The sequence below is a fragment of the Artibeus jamaicensis genome, unplaced genomic scaffold (assembly GCF_021234435.1).
Source record: "Artibeus jamaicensis isolate MK-2021 breed Jamaican fruit bat unplaced genomic scaffold, CSHL_Jam_final contig_525, whole genome shotgun sequence".
Classification (NCBI taxonomy): Eukaryota; Metazoa; Chordata; class Mammalia; order Chiroptera; family Phyllostomidae; genus Artibeus; species Artibeus jamaicensis.
Window position 1 is genome coordinate 15,756,212 of NW_026521874.1, and position 15,301 is coordinate 15,771,512.

At 58.7% G+C, this 15,301-nt stretch overlaps 1 protein-coding gene across 7 annotated transcripts in view; it reads left to right on the top strand.

Moving 5' to 3' along the window:
• Positions 1–15,301, top strand: part of EMID1 (EMI domain containing 1) — a 40,338-nt gene that overhangs the window by 8,660 nt on the left and 16,377 nt on the right. For 6 of the 7 annotated variants that reach the window (XM_053669612.1, XM_053669611.1, XM_053669607.1 and 3 more), the window contains exons 4-11: positions 9,649–9,732; positions 10,825–10,889; positions 12,354–12,474; positions 12,711–12,761; positions 12,828–12,917; positions 13,712–13,858; positions 14,766–14,855; positions 15,147–15,199. In XM_053669612.1, the coding sequence (XP_053525587.1) occupies positions 9,649–9,732; positions 10,825–10,889; positions 12,354–12,474; positions 12,711–12,761; positions 12,828–12,917; positions 13,712–13,858; positions 14,766–14,855; positions 15,147–15,199 (701 nt within the window). The remainder of the gene's footprint in view (positions 1–9,648; positions 9,733–10,824; positions 10,890–12,353; positions 12,475–12,710; positions 12,762–12,827; positions 12,918–13,711; positions 13,859–14,765; positions 14,856–15,146; positions 15,200–15,301) is intronic. The other variant, XM_053669609.1, reaches the window with a different exon arrangement.

Genomic DNA, 15,301 nt, shown 5'->3' on the forward strand with positions numbered 1-15,301 from the left:
GACCCTGCTCGGCATGTCCCACTTCTCTGCTTGCCCCCAGGGTGGCTCAGGGCTGAGCGCCCAGCACAGTCACAGAGGAGGCAGCCCGGGCTCCCCAGGAGCCTGGCCACACGGTCACCTGGTAAGACCTCTCCTGCTAAGTGGCCCAGGCCACTCCCACCCCTGCTGCTTGGCTGAGCCCACTGAGAGGAAGGTTTTAGGTACCAACGGCTGTGTTAGGAAACGGCCCTAAAGAGGACGGACTGGACTAGAACCCGCCTGAGAACCAGGCTTGTAGGCACCACAGTAGACCGTTCAGGGCCCCGGAGCAGCCCGTCAATGTGAATTGTCAGCTGCAAGACGGAGTCTGATGCCAGAAACAGGAACGTGGGTAACGCGGCCTCCGAATCAAGGGAACGGATGCTAACAGGAGTCACCATTCGTGGGTGCTTCTGGAAGGATTTGCATGCTTCACCCCCCTGGGACCCTACCGCAGACCCTGCTCACAAAGCGGGCAGCAGAGGCCCAGGGACCTGGAGTGGGTGAAATGCTCAGTCACGTGGGGCCGAAAGCAGAGCCCACCACCCAGTGCAGCAGGGAAGGGCCTGATGGGTGTGATGGGGGCGGGGGAGTCCTCGGTGGCCCTGGGAAGGAGCCGGAGCCCGGCAGGGGTCCTGTGCAGAGACTGCCACCAAGGCCGGTGTGGGGGGCTGGGAGGGGCGGGCCTGCAGGGGGGCCGGGAACAGCTCCCTCCCCTCCCTGGTAGCAGGAAGAGGGGAAGGGAGGTCTCTGGGGGCCAAGAGGAGAGCCTGCCAGGAGGGGCTGCTGCCAAAGAGGCCACAGAGGAGCTGGTGGGGAGGGAGCAAGTCCCCAGGGTGGCCACCTGGGCCTGCAGGGCCTGCCCAGGCAAAGACCACTCTGCCCCTGGCTCCTCTCCCAAGGGCAGACCTTCCCGGATGTGGGGAGCCAGCGTAGAGGGGGTAAGGACAGAGGACAGGTAGGGGCAGCACCCTCGCTCTTGAGTCCGACAGCTGGAAGCCATGTGCCCAAGCACCAGGCTCAGGGCTGGAAGCTCTCTGCCGACGGTGAGGAAGGCGTACCACACTGGACGGACGGGCCAGGCCAACCCCGATGCCTGCCAGCTCCTTCTGTAGGGCCTTCGGGCCCCAGCCTGGGGACGGGGTTATCCCGGGCTTCAGGGGCCAGGCTCGCTCCACCACACACCAGCTGTGTGGCCCTGGGCCGGGGCCTCCTTGTGCAGGTCATTGTCAAGAGCCCATCTCGGGGGCGGGGAGGCTGCAGTTCAAGCAGCACTGGGCTCCTGCCCACGGAGAGGGAGGGGTGCCTTCTCTAAAGGGCACCAAGCTGCTCTCGCAGCAGCCGGCACCCTGCACGGAGCCTCAGCGTCCTCACCTGGGAAATGGTCGGGCTAACAGTCTGCCTCGGGTGGGCGTGGGCAGTAAAGACCCTGCAGATGGCATGGGGGCCCTAGGTGGGCACTGGTGGTGTCAGATTGGACAAGAAGGGCTGGCTTCTCCCCACCCACAGGGTGGGACCTGAGTAAAGGATGCCCCAGCCTGGATATTCTGGAAAACTCTGCTGGTGCCCGGAGACCGGGGGAGAGGAGGCATGGGGACATTGCTGGCTCATCCCGGGCCCTGCCCTTCCTCTGACCACCATGTCCAGGCCCAGCTCCCCCAGCTGTTTCCCCTGCTGGTTACTGACCTTGTGGTCTACTCAGTGCTGTGACATGACCTTGGGGCGTCACCAGGGGCGACAGGGCTCAGAGCAGCCCATGATGAGCTGAAGGAGAGGGAACACCTCCCATTCCAAACTCTGGCCCTGGATCAGTTGCACTCTGCTGTGTAGCCTGGGACAAGTCACTTCACTTCTCTGAGCTCCATCTCTGTCTGGAAATCACCTGAGACCGAAAAGTACTCACCTCGTACCTTATTAAGAAGACCAGGGCTCACGCCCTGCCCATAGCAGATTCTCCGGAAATGCCATCCTCCTTTCTGCGGCCCCTGTGCTGGGGGTCCTGTGGTGACTGTCAGGAACTGCCCGCCTCCCAGCTCTGAGACTCCACTTCTGGGCTGGCTGCTCGGCAAACAGGCCTCGAGTCTCCAGACTTGGCCTCGAGGCCGTGGACCCCGCGGCGCTCAGCCCTGGTTTTCCCATTTGCACAATGGGAATGTTCATGATGGTGCGGGAGGGTGGTCTCTTTGATGTTCCTGACAGCCCTTTGAGGAAGGGACGAGAATGGACCTCACTTCACAGGTGGGGAAACTGAGGCTCAGAGAGGTGAAGGGACTGCCTGGGGCTACTCAGCCCATGAAAGCCGCGGGACTGGGACCTGCGTGACCGAGCATCAGTCAGTGCCTCCAGGTCTCGGACGTGGGGCTGGATGGCAGCGAGGGGGCCTGGAGGCGAGGCTCTCCCTGGCTGCCTGCTCCTCCAGAAATAAGGGGCAAGGAAAACCAAGGCCAAAACCTACTATGCGGGCTGGTCCTGACCTGCTCAGTGGCCTGGGCTGGTGAGCTCTGCTGTGGCCGCCATGTCGCCGTGCCTCTAGGGGCTCTCTGCAGACAGATATCTCGCCCATCGGCCCCATCGTTCAGACAAGGAAAGTGAGGATCAGAGAGGGTGTGGGTTTCACACAAGGTCACACAGCAAGCAAGCATCACGGCCAGGACTCTCCGCAGGGCTCTGACCTGAGGTCTGCAGCATCCCGCTGCCTCAGTAATATTGACAAGGGGAAAGAAGGTTGCCACCATCCTCCGTGCCAAGGAGTGTCACTTGTACCCACTTGCATCATGCCATCGCGCCACAGTGCAGAGAGCCTAGGTGTGGAAACTGAGGCTGGGAGAGGGGAACGCCCTGCTCAGGGTCACAGTGGGGTTCGGTGTCCGTCAGTCTGACCCAGAGCCAGGATCTTTCTTCTGCAGCAGCGCTGGCCGAGGCCCCTCAGGAGGAGGAGTGTGCTCGGGCATTTGGGGCGCCACGGGGCTGCCAGAAGCCAGTCTCAGCCCCGGCCCTCCCAGATAGAAAGACAGAGGGACTGGGGGCTCCCTTGCCCTCCTCTCCCATGGGCCCCCCGTAACCAGGCTGCCTCTGTTCCCCCTCTGTCCCACTGTCCTTACCGCACACATACCTCCCCTGCCCATGGAGCCCCACGGCCCTTGTCTTCCACGATGGGGAACCAGAGAGGAGAGGAGTTTGCCTGAGGTCACACAGCAAAAGAGCCTAAGCCCAGCCCTGACCGCTGTGGCTCAGCTGGTTGGGTGTCATCCCGCAAAGCAAAAGATCACAGGTTTGATTCCCGGTTGGGGCACATGCCTGGACCGTGGGTTCAGACCTGGCTGGGGTGCATGTGAGAGGCAATCAATCAATGTTTCTCTTTCACATCGATGTTTTTCTCCCTCTCCTTCTCCCTCTCTTCCTCTCTCAAAAAAAAAAAAAATTTTTTTAATCTTTAAGAACAGATTGCCTGGCTGGCGTAGCTCAGTGGATTGATCTCGGGCCTGAGAACCAAAGGGTCTACGGTTCGGTTCCCAGTCAGGGCACATGCCTGGGTTGGGGGCCAGGTCCCCAGTTGGGGGCACACGAGAGGCAACCGCACATTGATGTTTCTCTCCCTCTCTTTCTCCTTCCCTTCCTCTCTCTCTAAAAATAAATAAGTAAAATCTTTTTTTTGAAAAGAGCAGATTGGAGTTGCCAGGCTGGGCCCTTCTCAAGCTCGGGCTCTCCACTGTCCCTCCCACACTAACCAGGTGCCACACCTGTGCCTCACTCTGCGGGCTCAGAGCCCCGAGACTAAACACCAGGTCTGCTGCCGTTCACCCCGGTGCTGTCAGGAGGCCTGGCAGCCCCTCTCCCAGCTCCTGGCCAGGGCGCCCTCCACCCCCAGCCGGGCAGCTCCCCTCTCCACCCTCCCAGCCACCTAGCCTTGCCCTCTCTCCATTTTGTCCCCAGCCCCCACTGGCCTTTTCTCCCTCTCCGTGTCCTAGACAGTGGCTGTCCCCTCTGCCTGTGACCTTCTTGGAGCTCCTGCCTGGCTCTAGTGGCCCCCACCCTGCCATCTCCACTCTTGTGTCTCCTGTGCCTGGCATGGATCTGGCCAAAAGCAGGTGCACAGGTAATGAATGGGAACCTCATTTTACCCCAAAGAAGAGGCCAGGCTATTCACGGACCAAAGCTTCCTGGTGGCCTGCTGGAGGGCTCTTGGAGCTCCCAGCCCCGGCCCTGACCCCCAACCCCCGGCTCAAGCCAACAGCAGCAAATATTTACAACTGCCAAGTAAATTCCCTGGAGGAGACCTGGGCTGGGACTGGGAGGCCGTGCCCCTGTGGCCTGTCATTATGGACCCTACTGACCCGGGGGCGGCTTGGGAACAAGGAAGCCCCTCTCTTCTGGGAGAGAAAGTCAAAGGCAGAACCCACAGGAACTCCCCAACTTCTCACACCCCAATTCTGAACAGTTTAGGGCAGGGTTTCTTTTTTTTTAATTTATTTATTTTTTATTGATTATGCCATTACAGTTGTTCTATTCCCCCCCTTCATTCCCCTCCACCCTACCCCCCGTCCCCATTACCCCCCCTTTAGTTTATGACCATGTATCTCAAGTTCTTTAGATTCTATATTTCCCATGCTATTCTTGCCCCCCCCTTCTATTTTCTATCTACTGTCTATGCTACTTATTTTCTGTACCTTCTCCCCCCTTCTCCTCCTCCCACTCCCCTGTTGCTAACCCTCCTTGAGATCTTCATTTCTATGTTTCCACTCCTGATCTAGCTGTCCTTTTAGTTTGCTTTCGTTTTAGGTGTGGTTGTTAATAACTGTGAGTTTGTTGTCCTTTCACTGTTCATGTTTCTTTAACTTCTTTTTCTTAGATAAGTCCCTTTAACATTTCATATAATAAGGGCTTGGTGATGATGAACTCCTTGAATTTGATCTTATCTGAGAAGCACTTTATCTGCCCTTCCATTCTAAATGAAAGTTTTGCTGGATAGAGCAATCTTGGTTGTAGGTCTTTATATTTCATGACTTGGAATACCTCTTTCCAGCCCCTTCTTGACGTAAGGTCTCTTTTGAGAAATCAGCTGACAGTCTGATGGGAACTCCTTTGTAGGTGACTGTCCCCTTAGCTCTTGCTGCTTCTAGGATTCTCTCCTTCATTTGAATCATGGCTAATGTAATGATGATCTGTGCCTTGGTGTGTTCCTTCTTGGGTCCAACTTCTTTGGGACTCTCTGAGCTTCCTGGATTTCCTGGAAGTCTATTTCCTTTGCCAGATTGGGGAAATTCTCCTTTATTATTTGTTCAAATAAGTTTTCCACTGGTGGCTGTTCCTTTCCCCCTTCTGGAATCCCTATAATTTGGATGTTGGAGCGTTTAAAGATGTCCTGGAGGTTCCTAAGACTCTCCTCATTTTTTTGAATTCTTGCTTCTTCACTCTTTTCTGTTTGGCCATTATTTGCTTTCTTCTGGTCCATTCCATTGATTTGAGTCCCAGTTTCCTTTTCATCGCTATTGGTTTCCTGTGCAATTCCATTCATTTCAGTTAGTTTCGCCTTCATATGTTTCTCTAATTTGTGGCTATAATTAACCAGTTCTGTGAGGATCCTGATCACCAGTGTTTTAAACTGTGCATCTGAGAGTTTTGCTATTTCTTCATTGCTTAGATTTATAGGCTCTGGGGCTTTGAGTTCTTCTTGAGCCATTTTTGGTTTGTTCGTGCCCTTTAAGTCTGAGGAGCGGAGCCTTGGACTCCCAGGTTGCTGGGTTGTGACGCTGTACGTGGGGGCGTGGTCAGAGCAGGGAAATGGTGGCCCCCTCTGCTATTTTGAGCCTGGGTGAGGAGCGGAGGCTTAGGTGGTTCACCTGGGTCGGGCCACTCAGAGTCTCTGGGTTATGACGCTGTAAGTGGAGGTGGGGTCAGAGCAGGGAAATGGCGGCGCCCTCCCTGCCGCTGTCTGCGGGGACCCACTGGGTCCGGGTTCAATCGCCCACTCCCTCGCTTGTCTCACTCCCTCACTTGTCTACCCGTGCACGAATGCGTGACCACACTCAACCCACAGCCCTGCTCCCTCGCTGTTTCCCCGCGGTCACTCGCTCGGTCGCTCACTGGGTCCAACCCTGCGCCTGGATTCCGTGCACCTGAGTCCGTCTGACCGAGTTTTCCTGTGCAACTCCGCTCCGCCAGCTGCTGGTTTCGCCCCTTACCGGTCAGGCTGAAGAATTTGTTGTTAACAAACTTCCGAAAAGTTCAGTTTTCTGTGTTCTGGCTGTGTTTTCTGTTGCTAATATTTAGTTGTCTCTAAACTTGGTTGTGTGAGAAAGCACCGTGTCTCCACCTGTGCCTCCATCTTGGCGGAAGTAGGACAGGGTTTCATCCCAGCTCCCTAGTCCTGCTAGGTGGATGGGCAGCCTCTCTGGGCCCCATTGTTCTCGGGAAAGGGGCGCAGGGGCTGAGCCCAGCACTGGGCAGAGGGAAGGGCAGCGGTTGGTTTGTTTGTTGATTGCTTTTTTATTTTTTTAATTTTTTTATCTACTGATTTTAGAGAGAAGGAGGGCAAGGGAGAGAGAGAAAAACGTTGACCCGTCGTTCCGCCAATCCATACATTCATTGGTTGACTCCTGTGTGTGCCCCGAACAGAGATCAACTCACAACCTTGGCGTTTGGGGAAGACACTCGAACCGACTGAGCCACCCAGCCAGGGCAGAAGGGCAGCAGTCGTTGGGGGCACAGGGCTAGAAACTGCAGGTGGCACTGGCCTTATAGAGGTCAAGGCAGGGAGTGATGATAGCTTTGTCCAGGGGGAGGTATTGGTGGGTGCCATGGTCTGTCCGGGAAGGCTTCCTGGAGGTGACGGCATGGGAGCAGCAGCTGTGGGGCTGAAGGTGGGGGGCTGTGTGGGTGGGTGCGGGGCACTGGTAGGACCTCCCAGGTGGTGGGAAACGGCTGGAAGTCAGGCCCCCAGAGTGGATCTGGGGTTCGTGGCCCTGGGACCTGCTCGGAGCTCCTGGGAGGGTGAGGTTGGGGCTGGGAAGCGGCCCTTCAGGATGGACCACCGGGCTTGGTTGCGGGCTTCCTGCACCAGGGGCCCTCAGCCAACGCCAGTGGGAGGGACATGACCTTTTTGTCCTGCACAGACCTGCCCCTCAACCCCTGCTTTTCCCCTCGGGAAAGCCCATGAGCTATAGGACCGTTTTACAGCCCGGCTTGTCCCCTGAAGTACTCCCGCCCTTTTATCAGAATCTGGGGGCACTGAAGCATAATGTTTTGTGAATCTTAAGTCCAAAGCCAACATTTTCTAAGGGCTTTTTTTCTTTTGGCAGTTTCATTATTTCTTTGAATTTTCTTCGTTCTTTTTCATTCTAACCCACAATTACTCTGAGCGAGTTACATCTGTGCTGCCAGCCAGGCCAAGTTCCCTTCTGTTTTTCTGGTTCTCTCCGGCTCCCGGTGAAACGTCTGAAAGCAAACTGGTCCAAAAAGAATTTTCAGCCACAAGTCCACGGATTTATAACCCAGGGACACCGTAGTGTGACGTGAGAACATCTGTGCTCATTTTCAGGACAGTAACGTGTGCCGTCTCATTATTTCGCCTTTTATTTTGGTTGCTTGCTTTAAATTTGTTTTCAGCCAGAGATTCCTGCATTCATCAACAGACGGTTTATTCAGGCTGCTGAGGCCCTACTGTGCACCAGGCCCTTTTCCAGGCCAGGCACAAGACAGAGGGGCCCCCTGCCCTGGTGGGCTGCAGGCTCCAGCCTGGCGGGCAGACGAGGGCAGGGGCTGGGGAACTGCCACAGTAAATGACATGTTAGAGAGCGGGAAGTGCCACAGAGAGAAAAGGGAAACCGTATGGGGGTGAGCGCAGGGGGCAGGCTACGTCAAAGCTCCCTCCAGAGAAAATGCAAACTTCCATGGGCTTAGAGGTTTTTTCTTCGACTTCCTGAGAAAAGTAAGAAAGTGGCCTTTTACCCCTTCACCTGGGAGCAGAGAATGAGGAGGGCTTGGCAGAGAATGAGGAGGGCTTGGCAGGGCCATTTTTCCCAGAGACCAGCGTTTCCACTGGCGCTGAGCCTCCTGGGCTGTGCCCAGTGGGACTTGGGCTGACTCAAGGTGCCAGGTGGCCCAGCACAGAGGAGGCTGGGCCTTGGGGTCACAGCAACCTGGGTTCAAATCCAGACTCCAGCCTCCAGGTGGACAACCAAAGGCCAGTCTTTTCGCCACTCTGCCTCCCTTCCCCCAGGGGAAATATCCGTACTCATGCATGCATCCGAGCCTGCGGGACAGAGGAGTGGCCATCCGAGCTGCTCTGGGCCTCAGTTTCCCCATCTGTGAAGTGGGGGTGACACAACCACCCACCCACAGGGCTTTGACTGTACGTGTGAGGTGCTTCTCGTGGGCGGGGCCCAGAGGGTATGTGAACCAAGCGTGAGCTGTTGTTATTATCACCTGTCTCTCGGGATCCAGTTGGGCTACGTAAAAGACTTCGCACTGGGCAGGGCTTACAGTGGCACCGCCCTTCCCGCCCACGGGGCCCCTAACCCCTGCCCCAGTCCTGGGCTGCCCGCCCACCTTTCTCCCTCCTGGGCAAAATGTACCCCTGTGCCAGGCAAGTCACAGGTCGCTGGGGAGAGGATGCTGGCGATACAGGCCCAGCCTGAGCCCAGGCCCGCGGTGGGACCCAGAGAGGGTCTGGCAGCCTCCCTTCTGGGGGCTGGCCAGGGGGACCAGTCTGGTTCGAGCTCCTGGCGCCTCTCACTCCCTGCACCAGCCCACAGCCTGGCTCCCAGCTGCCAGGCCTGCGCCTTATTTGGGTCTTGTCTCCCCCCAGACAACACTTCCTGGCCTTAAAAGGCAGGCCCGGGGGGCAGAGGGGAGCAGTTGCCCTGCTGGCTTCAGAGCCCCTCCAGCTGCACCCCCAGCTGCTGGCTTGGCCAGACCATCCCTCCAGCTGTGGAGGCAACCAGGCCCCCGAAACCAGACCAGCCGAGCAGCCTACTCCTCACAGGGGTGGTGACAGGGGTGGGCTCCTGGAACAGCCCCCCGGCCCTCCCAGGCAGCCAGCCTCCCTCTGGTTTTCATTTCAAACCAGGTCTGGATCCACTTCAGTGTCTTCTTACCCAGTAGGGCAGGGAGAGGGTGGACAGCAGTGTCGCAGCTGCCGCTGACTGAGTGCCTACTGTGTACCAGGTCCTGTGTGTGTGTGTACACAGTGGGTCCTTTGCGCATGCTGCCATCCTCAGCCCTCACACCAGCCTGGGAGATACAGGGGCCTTATGACCCCCTTTTACAGCTGGGAAAGTAGGTCCAGAGAAGACAAGTCACACAGGCCAGCAAGTGACAGGGCTGAGACCCAACCTCGCATCTGTTACCTCTAAGCTTCTAATACATGCAGCTTTCGGGGTTGTTGGGGACGCCCCCAGCCTCACCCATGGCCCCTACCCATTGCCAGCCCCCTTGCCCCAGCCCTATCAGGCTTGCAGCCTTGTTCCAGCCCAACCCAGTTCATGCTGTGTGACCCGGGTAAACCGCCCCACCTCTCTGGGCCTCTGCCTCCCTCTGCACTGAGGGGGTAGAGATCCCTGCTGGGGCTAGAGTGGCGGGCAGGGAAGGGGAGTCTTGTCGAGCGAGGCTCTCACTCCCACCGTCCCTCAGTTGCAGGCGCCTCTGGCTTCGCAGAGCCCGGGTGGCCGGGCAGTGCCATGCGGCGGATGTCACTTCGGCCCACGGCCTTCTCAGGTGGGTCCTGGGGCAGCTGCTTGGGGTGTCCCTGTGCTAGGGGAGACCCGGAGGGACCGGCAATGAGGTGACTTCCCTAAAAGCCATCCGGGTCCTGCAGTGTGGGTCAGGAAGGGCGCCCTGCCTTTGCTTGCCCCAGGCTGGAAGGAAAACCTTGAGGGGAGAGGAAGGGCCCCAGAGGAAAGTTTGACCTGGGCTCAGACAGCCTGAGACCTGTGACCCCCAGACTCTTACAGGTGCAAGATTCCAAGCCCCCAGTTTCCTTTTTGTTTAAACTGCACTTCTCTGAGCGGCTGTAACATGAGCGACACCATGCCAGGTGCTCTCCATCATCAGCTTGTTTAAACCTCACAGCTGTGTCCCTGTCCCCCAGGATGGCACCACTGTCCCCATTTTAAAGAGGAGGAAGCTGAGGGTCAGAGACAGGTTGTGCCCTGCCTGCGGCCCCACAGCCAGGAAGGGGCAGCGTGGGGACTCCGCCCCGGGCTCTGTGGCTGTAACGTGCTCGCCCACCCTTGCTCTGAGTTCCGTATCCTCAGGTGCAGCCAGGGCTGACACTCGTCCTGAAATTCAGGGTCATGGCGAGGACTGGAGAGACAGGCTTATAAAGCGTTCAGTGGTGCCAGAAGCCAGAGGCTCCATAATTAGCCAGAACCGTTACGAACAACTAAGGGGTATCACCGGTGAGGCCAGAGGCGCTGGATGACGGGTCTGGAGGGAGGGTCAGTCAGTGGCTGGCCCCTCTGAGGCCAGCCCATTTCAGACTATAATGTGTCAGTTTCCAAGGCCAGCAAGCCCAGGGAACCCCAACCAGGAGGAAGCCACAGGATTTCCTGCCCCGGCTTCCCGGAAAGGAGTCGTGTTAGATGCCCAGGCTGAAGGGGTCCAGTCGGCTCCCTGGTCCTGCTCTGGGAGAGACCTTTGGGGCATGGTCCACCCTGACGGGTTGTTCTCTGCAGCCCCTTCCCTGTGCTGAGCTGTCTCATGTGTCAGGGTCATCAGATGTCCGTTCAATCCTCCATCCTGCCTCCAGGGGCTGGGAGTCTCTAAGGGCAACCTGGAGCCCCAGCCCCAACCGCCTCCCTCCCACAGGTTGTGCCAACTGCAGCAAAGTGCAGCTGGAGCTGACGGAACGGCTGAAGGTGCTGGAGGCCAAGGTGGGTAAGCAGCTGCCCCCTCGCCCGCAGCCTCCCACCCACGCCCTGCACCCCCCGCCCGGCCCACTCAGTGTCCCCACCATACCCCTGGGCGGGCAGCTGCCCCGCCAGGCACAGGCCACCCTCCTGTTGGTTCCCATCCAGCCTTCCTGGCCGCCCACCCCCGCCCCAGTGCCCCGCCCTGGGAAGCCTGCCCTGCTCTTCCTCCAGGATCCCCTGGAGCTCCCCCTACTTGCACCCCCAATCCCATCCCAGCCAGATGTTTGTAGAAACCCCCAGAGCCCTTGGCTGGGCCCCTCCTTGCCCCATTACCCTCATCCCGTAACCCAGTCACCGTCTTCCCAGTTTCCAAAGCAAACAACGTATTGCATGTCTCAAATGATTTCAAGACAACAAGGTTTTAACAGTGAAAAAGTAAGACACTTTTATTTTCAGAAACATGAGAAACTCAGAACCGGAAAACACCTCCCCGAGAACTGTTGGCATCGCTCACCTGTGCCCCCAGAGAGCGACTTAACACGCCAGCATCTTCTCTTCCAGACCCTAAATGCGCCCAGAGGCAGACGCACTGGGTCTGCACACGCCCGCCTCCACTATTCTTCCCTCTGGGAAGGAGAGGACCTGTGACGATGCTGACGAGAGTGTTAACTATTCACAGGGAGATTTGAAAACCAGAGAACAGAAGGGTGGTTGTCCAATTAGGGAGCAAGGCACAGCGCAGGATTAGGCAGCCGTGAACACCACCTCCATTAGCGAACGTAAAAAGATGCCTCTGATATGTCAAGTGGAAAAGCCAAGCTCCTGAAACACCACGTACTAGAACCTCAGATACGAGACGTGGGAGCGCCCGGAACCTGCAGGGCCGCCCAAGCTCCCAAGCTGGGAGGAGGGCCGCTCAGTCCCAGATCTGGGCTGTGGTTCTCAGGTCTGCCCCAGCGCGCCAGCTTTTCTCTGGGCCTCCCCACACAATCCCCTACACCCCCCCCCATCAGTGGACATTCCGGCCTGTCTTTAATCTTCATCAGTGCCTTGGGTCACTGCCCACCTTTGAGAGCCCCCCACCCCGCCCATCCCTACTACATCCAAAGTGGTTTTGTAAACACCTCCTGGCATTTCATGTCAGACGCTCCCAGACATCTCTTCAAATTCAGTAAAAATCCTGCCTGTGGTGCTTTAACAGATGGAGAGAGGTTTCACACGATTTATGCAGGTGAGCGTAAGCGAAAATCCAACAGGGCAGCGGTCACAGGACTCGCCTTGGGTGGCAGTGGTGACTCGTCTACAACAAATGTGATGATTTGTGCAGTTTGAAAACTGCAGTCACTTCTGATGACGTTCTAGACAAAGCTGGGCTCTGCTGGCTCCTCGGTCTCCTGTCCCCCACACTGGGGCCCCTCGGCTGGCCTGTCCCTGATGCGGCCCTGGTACCCACCCCCATCTCTCTTTCTTCCTCTTCCCCCGCAGGTGGCAGTGCTGACTGTCACGGAGCAGACAGTGCCCCCAACCCCGGCTGCCCCTGAGGACCCTGCCCCCCTCTGGGGCTCCCCAGCTGCCCGGGGCAGTCCTGGGGACGGAGGCCTGCGAGGTGAGTTGGTCACCCTTCCCCTGTGGGAGTGAGTTGGGGGAATGAGACGCCAGGTTCCACTCTGCCGCCGACTCCCAGATCGACCCCCTGGGGGGCCTGGGTCTTCCCAGATCTCCTGGGGCCCCTGAGCGCTGGAGTCCGGGGAGGCCCTACAGATCCTGCCCCACCTTCTCTGGTAGAAGGGGGGGGGGAGTACTCCGGATGACGCAGACCCCTGCCTCCCCCCACAACTCTAGGGCTACCGGGAGCCAGAGAAACCCTGAGGGCCCCGCTTCTCCCTCGAGATGGTAGGTACTGGTGGGGGCCTGGGTGGGGCCGGAGCAAGGCCGGAGCTGATGAGATTTCTCCCCCAGACCAAGTGGGTACCCGGGGGCTTCCTGGGCCCATCGGCCCCAAGGGAGACACTGGCAGCCGGGGCCCAACAGGAATGACAGGCCCACCAGGTGAGTGTCCGCAGCACTACCCACCCCCCCCCAGACTTTTCTGGCCAGCTCCCCCCACCCAGGGGGACCCGGGCTAGGATCTCCCTTCTTTGACCCTGACAGCTGGAGGTGGCCTGGGCCCCTTGCCCTCACTTGTCTCTCGGCTCACCACCCCTCCGAGGGTGCCCCGTTCACACTGGGCTCCTGAAACCCTCGTTTGCGTTCACTCGGCCCATGTCCTCTGGGAAGCTGCTCCCAGCAAGCTCTGAGCCAGGCGCTGGGGGTGGGCCAGACCAGTCCCTGCCCTCCTGGAGCTCCCGGGTGGGCCTAGGCAGAGGAGACACAGCAGTGCCCACCCGTGTGACCAGGGTTCTTAGGGGGATGTTGCAGGTATGGGAGCCCCCAAAAAGGAATCTCAAACCCAGCCTGGATCGGGTGGGGGTAGGGAGGGCTTCTCAGTGGGGGCAGCATCTTTGGTGAGGCCAAAAGGATGACCCGAATGACTCCCCGGGCATGGCAAAGGGAGGCCTGTCAGAGGGCAGGACGCGTGCAAAAGCCTGGAAGGGCCCACAGAGAACACTCTAGGAGTCAGCGTCTACTAAGCACCACGCGTCCACTGTCCTAAAGGCCCTAGCGAGGGCTGCGTTGTTTATCGGCCTGTGGACAGCCAGGAGAGTCACCCAGGAACAGCCCTTCTCCGGGGCCTCCGCAACCCTCTCCCACCCGAGGCCCCGGGCTGCCGTGTCCTGCCCCCTGGCAGCCGCCCTGGGCTCTCTGCCTCCTGAATACCCACCCACCCCCTGGTTCTGTTGCAGGGCCACAGGGACCCCCAGGGAGCCCTGGCCAGGACGGAGCTATGGGAACCCCTGGAGAGAGGGGACCTCCGGGCCCACCAGGGCCTCCTGGCCCCCCTGGCCCCCCAGCCCCCATTGGACCACCCCACGCCCGGATCCCTGAGCATGGTGAGTCCCTCAGGGTCACAGCAAATGGGGGTGGGGGTGGGAGTAGGGTGAGGCTAGCATCGGGTAACCACAATGCCACTGTGGTCTACCAGGCACCTGCTGTGGCCCTTGGCTGGGCACCCAGTGCTCCAGTGGGTGCCATTGCCCTCCTCTGTTCACTGATGAGGAAAACTGAGGGCCAGAGAGGGCAGACCACACAGCTGGGGCATGGGGGGCTGGCTGCAGGCCTGGGCGGCCTCTGACCATGTTCTTGGAACCACCGGGCCTTGGAGCTGGCCAGGATCCAGCCCTCGGGGCTCAGAGAAGCTCAAGGCCCCGTAGCAGGAAGCGAGCCCTGAGCTCCCAAGGCCACAGCCCTGCCCTGTGCTCAGAGAGGCCCCAGCCCCCTCCACCCAGCGAGACCCCGCCGTACTCCCTTCACCACCTCCCCAGCCTGACCTACACGTGTGACGCCCGAGGTCAGAGCTTGGGGTGCTGGGCTCAACCCGGTCTGCGTCACAGTGATGCCCTGCCAGACCCCTCTCCGTTCATGCCGTCCCACCGCTCAGTCTCTCTCCCCGAGCTTCCATTTCCTCATCTGTGCAGTGGGGACAATGACAGAGCTCTGTGACACTCTTGCAAAAATGGTAGCTTTATTGTTTATTCCCATTTGACCTGCGACAGTGCTGGCCCAGCAAGAGTCTTCCTGGATGTCACTGGCTAGACTGTGGCAAGGGTAGAACCTACGTCTCCCTGCCTCCGGGCCCGTGTGGCCAACACTCTCCCTGCTTCCCACCCTTGGAGCAGATGACAAGTGGCCCTAGCCACGCTGCAGGCTGTCCCACAGGGCAGTCACAGCTGTCTTGGCACAGGTGGCCGGTGCTCCACCCCACCCAGCCCTGCCCACTCATCACCTTTCCTCCTGCAGGGGACCCATTTCTGTCCAACACCTTCACAGAGGCCAGCAGCCACTGGCCCCAGGGACCAGCTGGGCCCCCTGGCCCCCCAGGGCCGATGGGTAAGTTGAGTCCGGGCCTGGGGTAAGCGGTGGGGTTGAGGGATGACAGGGACGAGAGCGGTGACTGCCGGGAGGGAGCTGATGGCAGAGACTCCAAGCCACTGTGCGCTGTCTCGGTGCAGAGGATATCCTGTCTTCTCGTTTGTAACTGAATTTATTGGGATGACATTGGTTCATAACATGACACAGGTTTCAAGGTGTACAGTTCTGTAACGTATCACCTGTATATATATCGTATTGTATATTCACCACCTCGAGTCACATCTGCTAAGATGGCCTGTCTCATTCCAGGTCCCCCCGGTCCTCCCGGTCCCATGGGCACCCCTGGGAGTCCCGGACACATAGTGAGTATTTCTCCAAGTACTCCCACGCATCTGCCCACCCACCCTTTCCCCCTCTGTCGTCTGTCCATCCATCTCTACTTTCCGTCATTCACTCAAGCACTT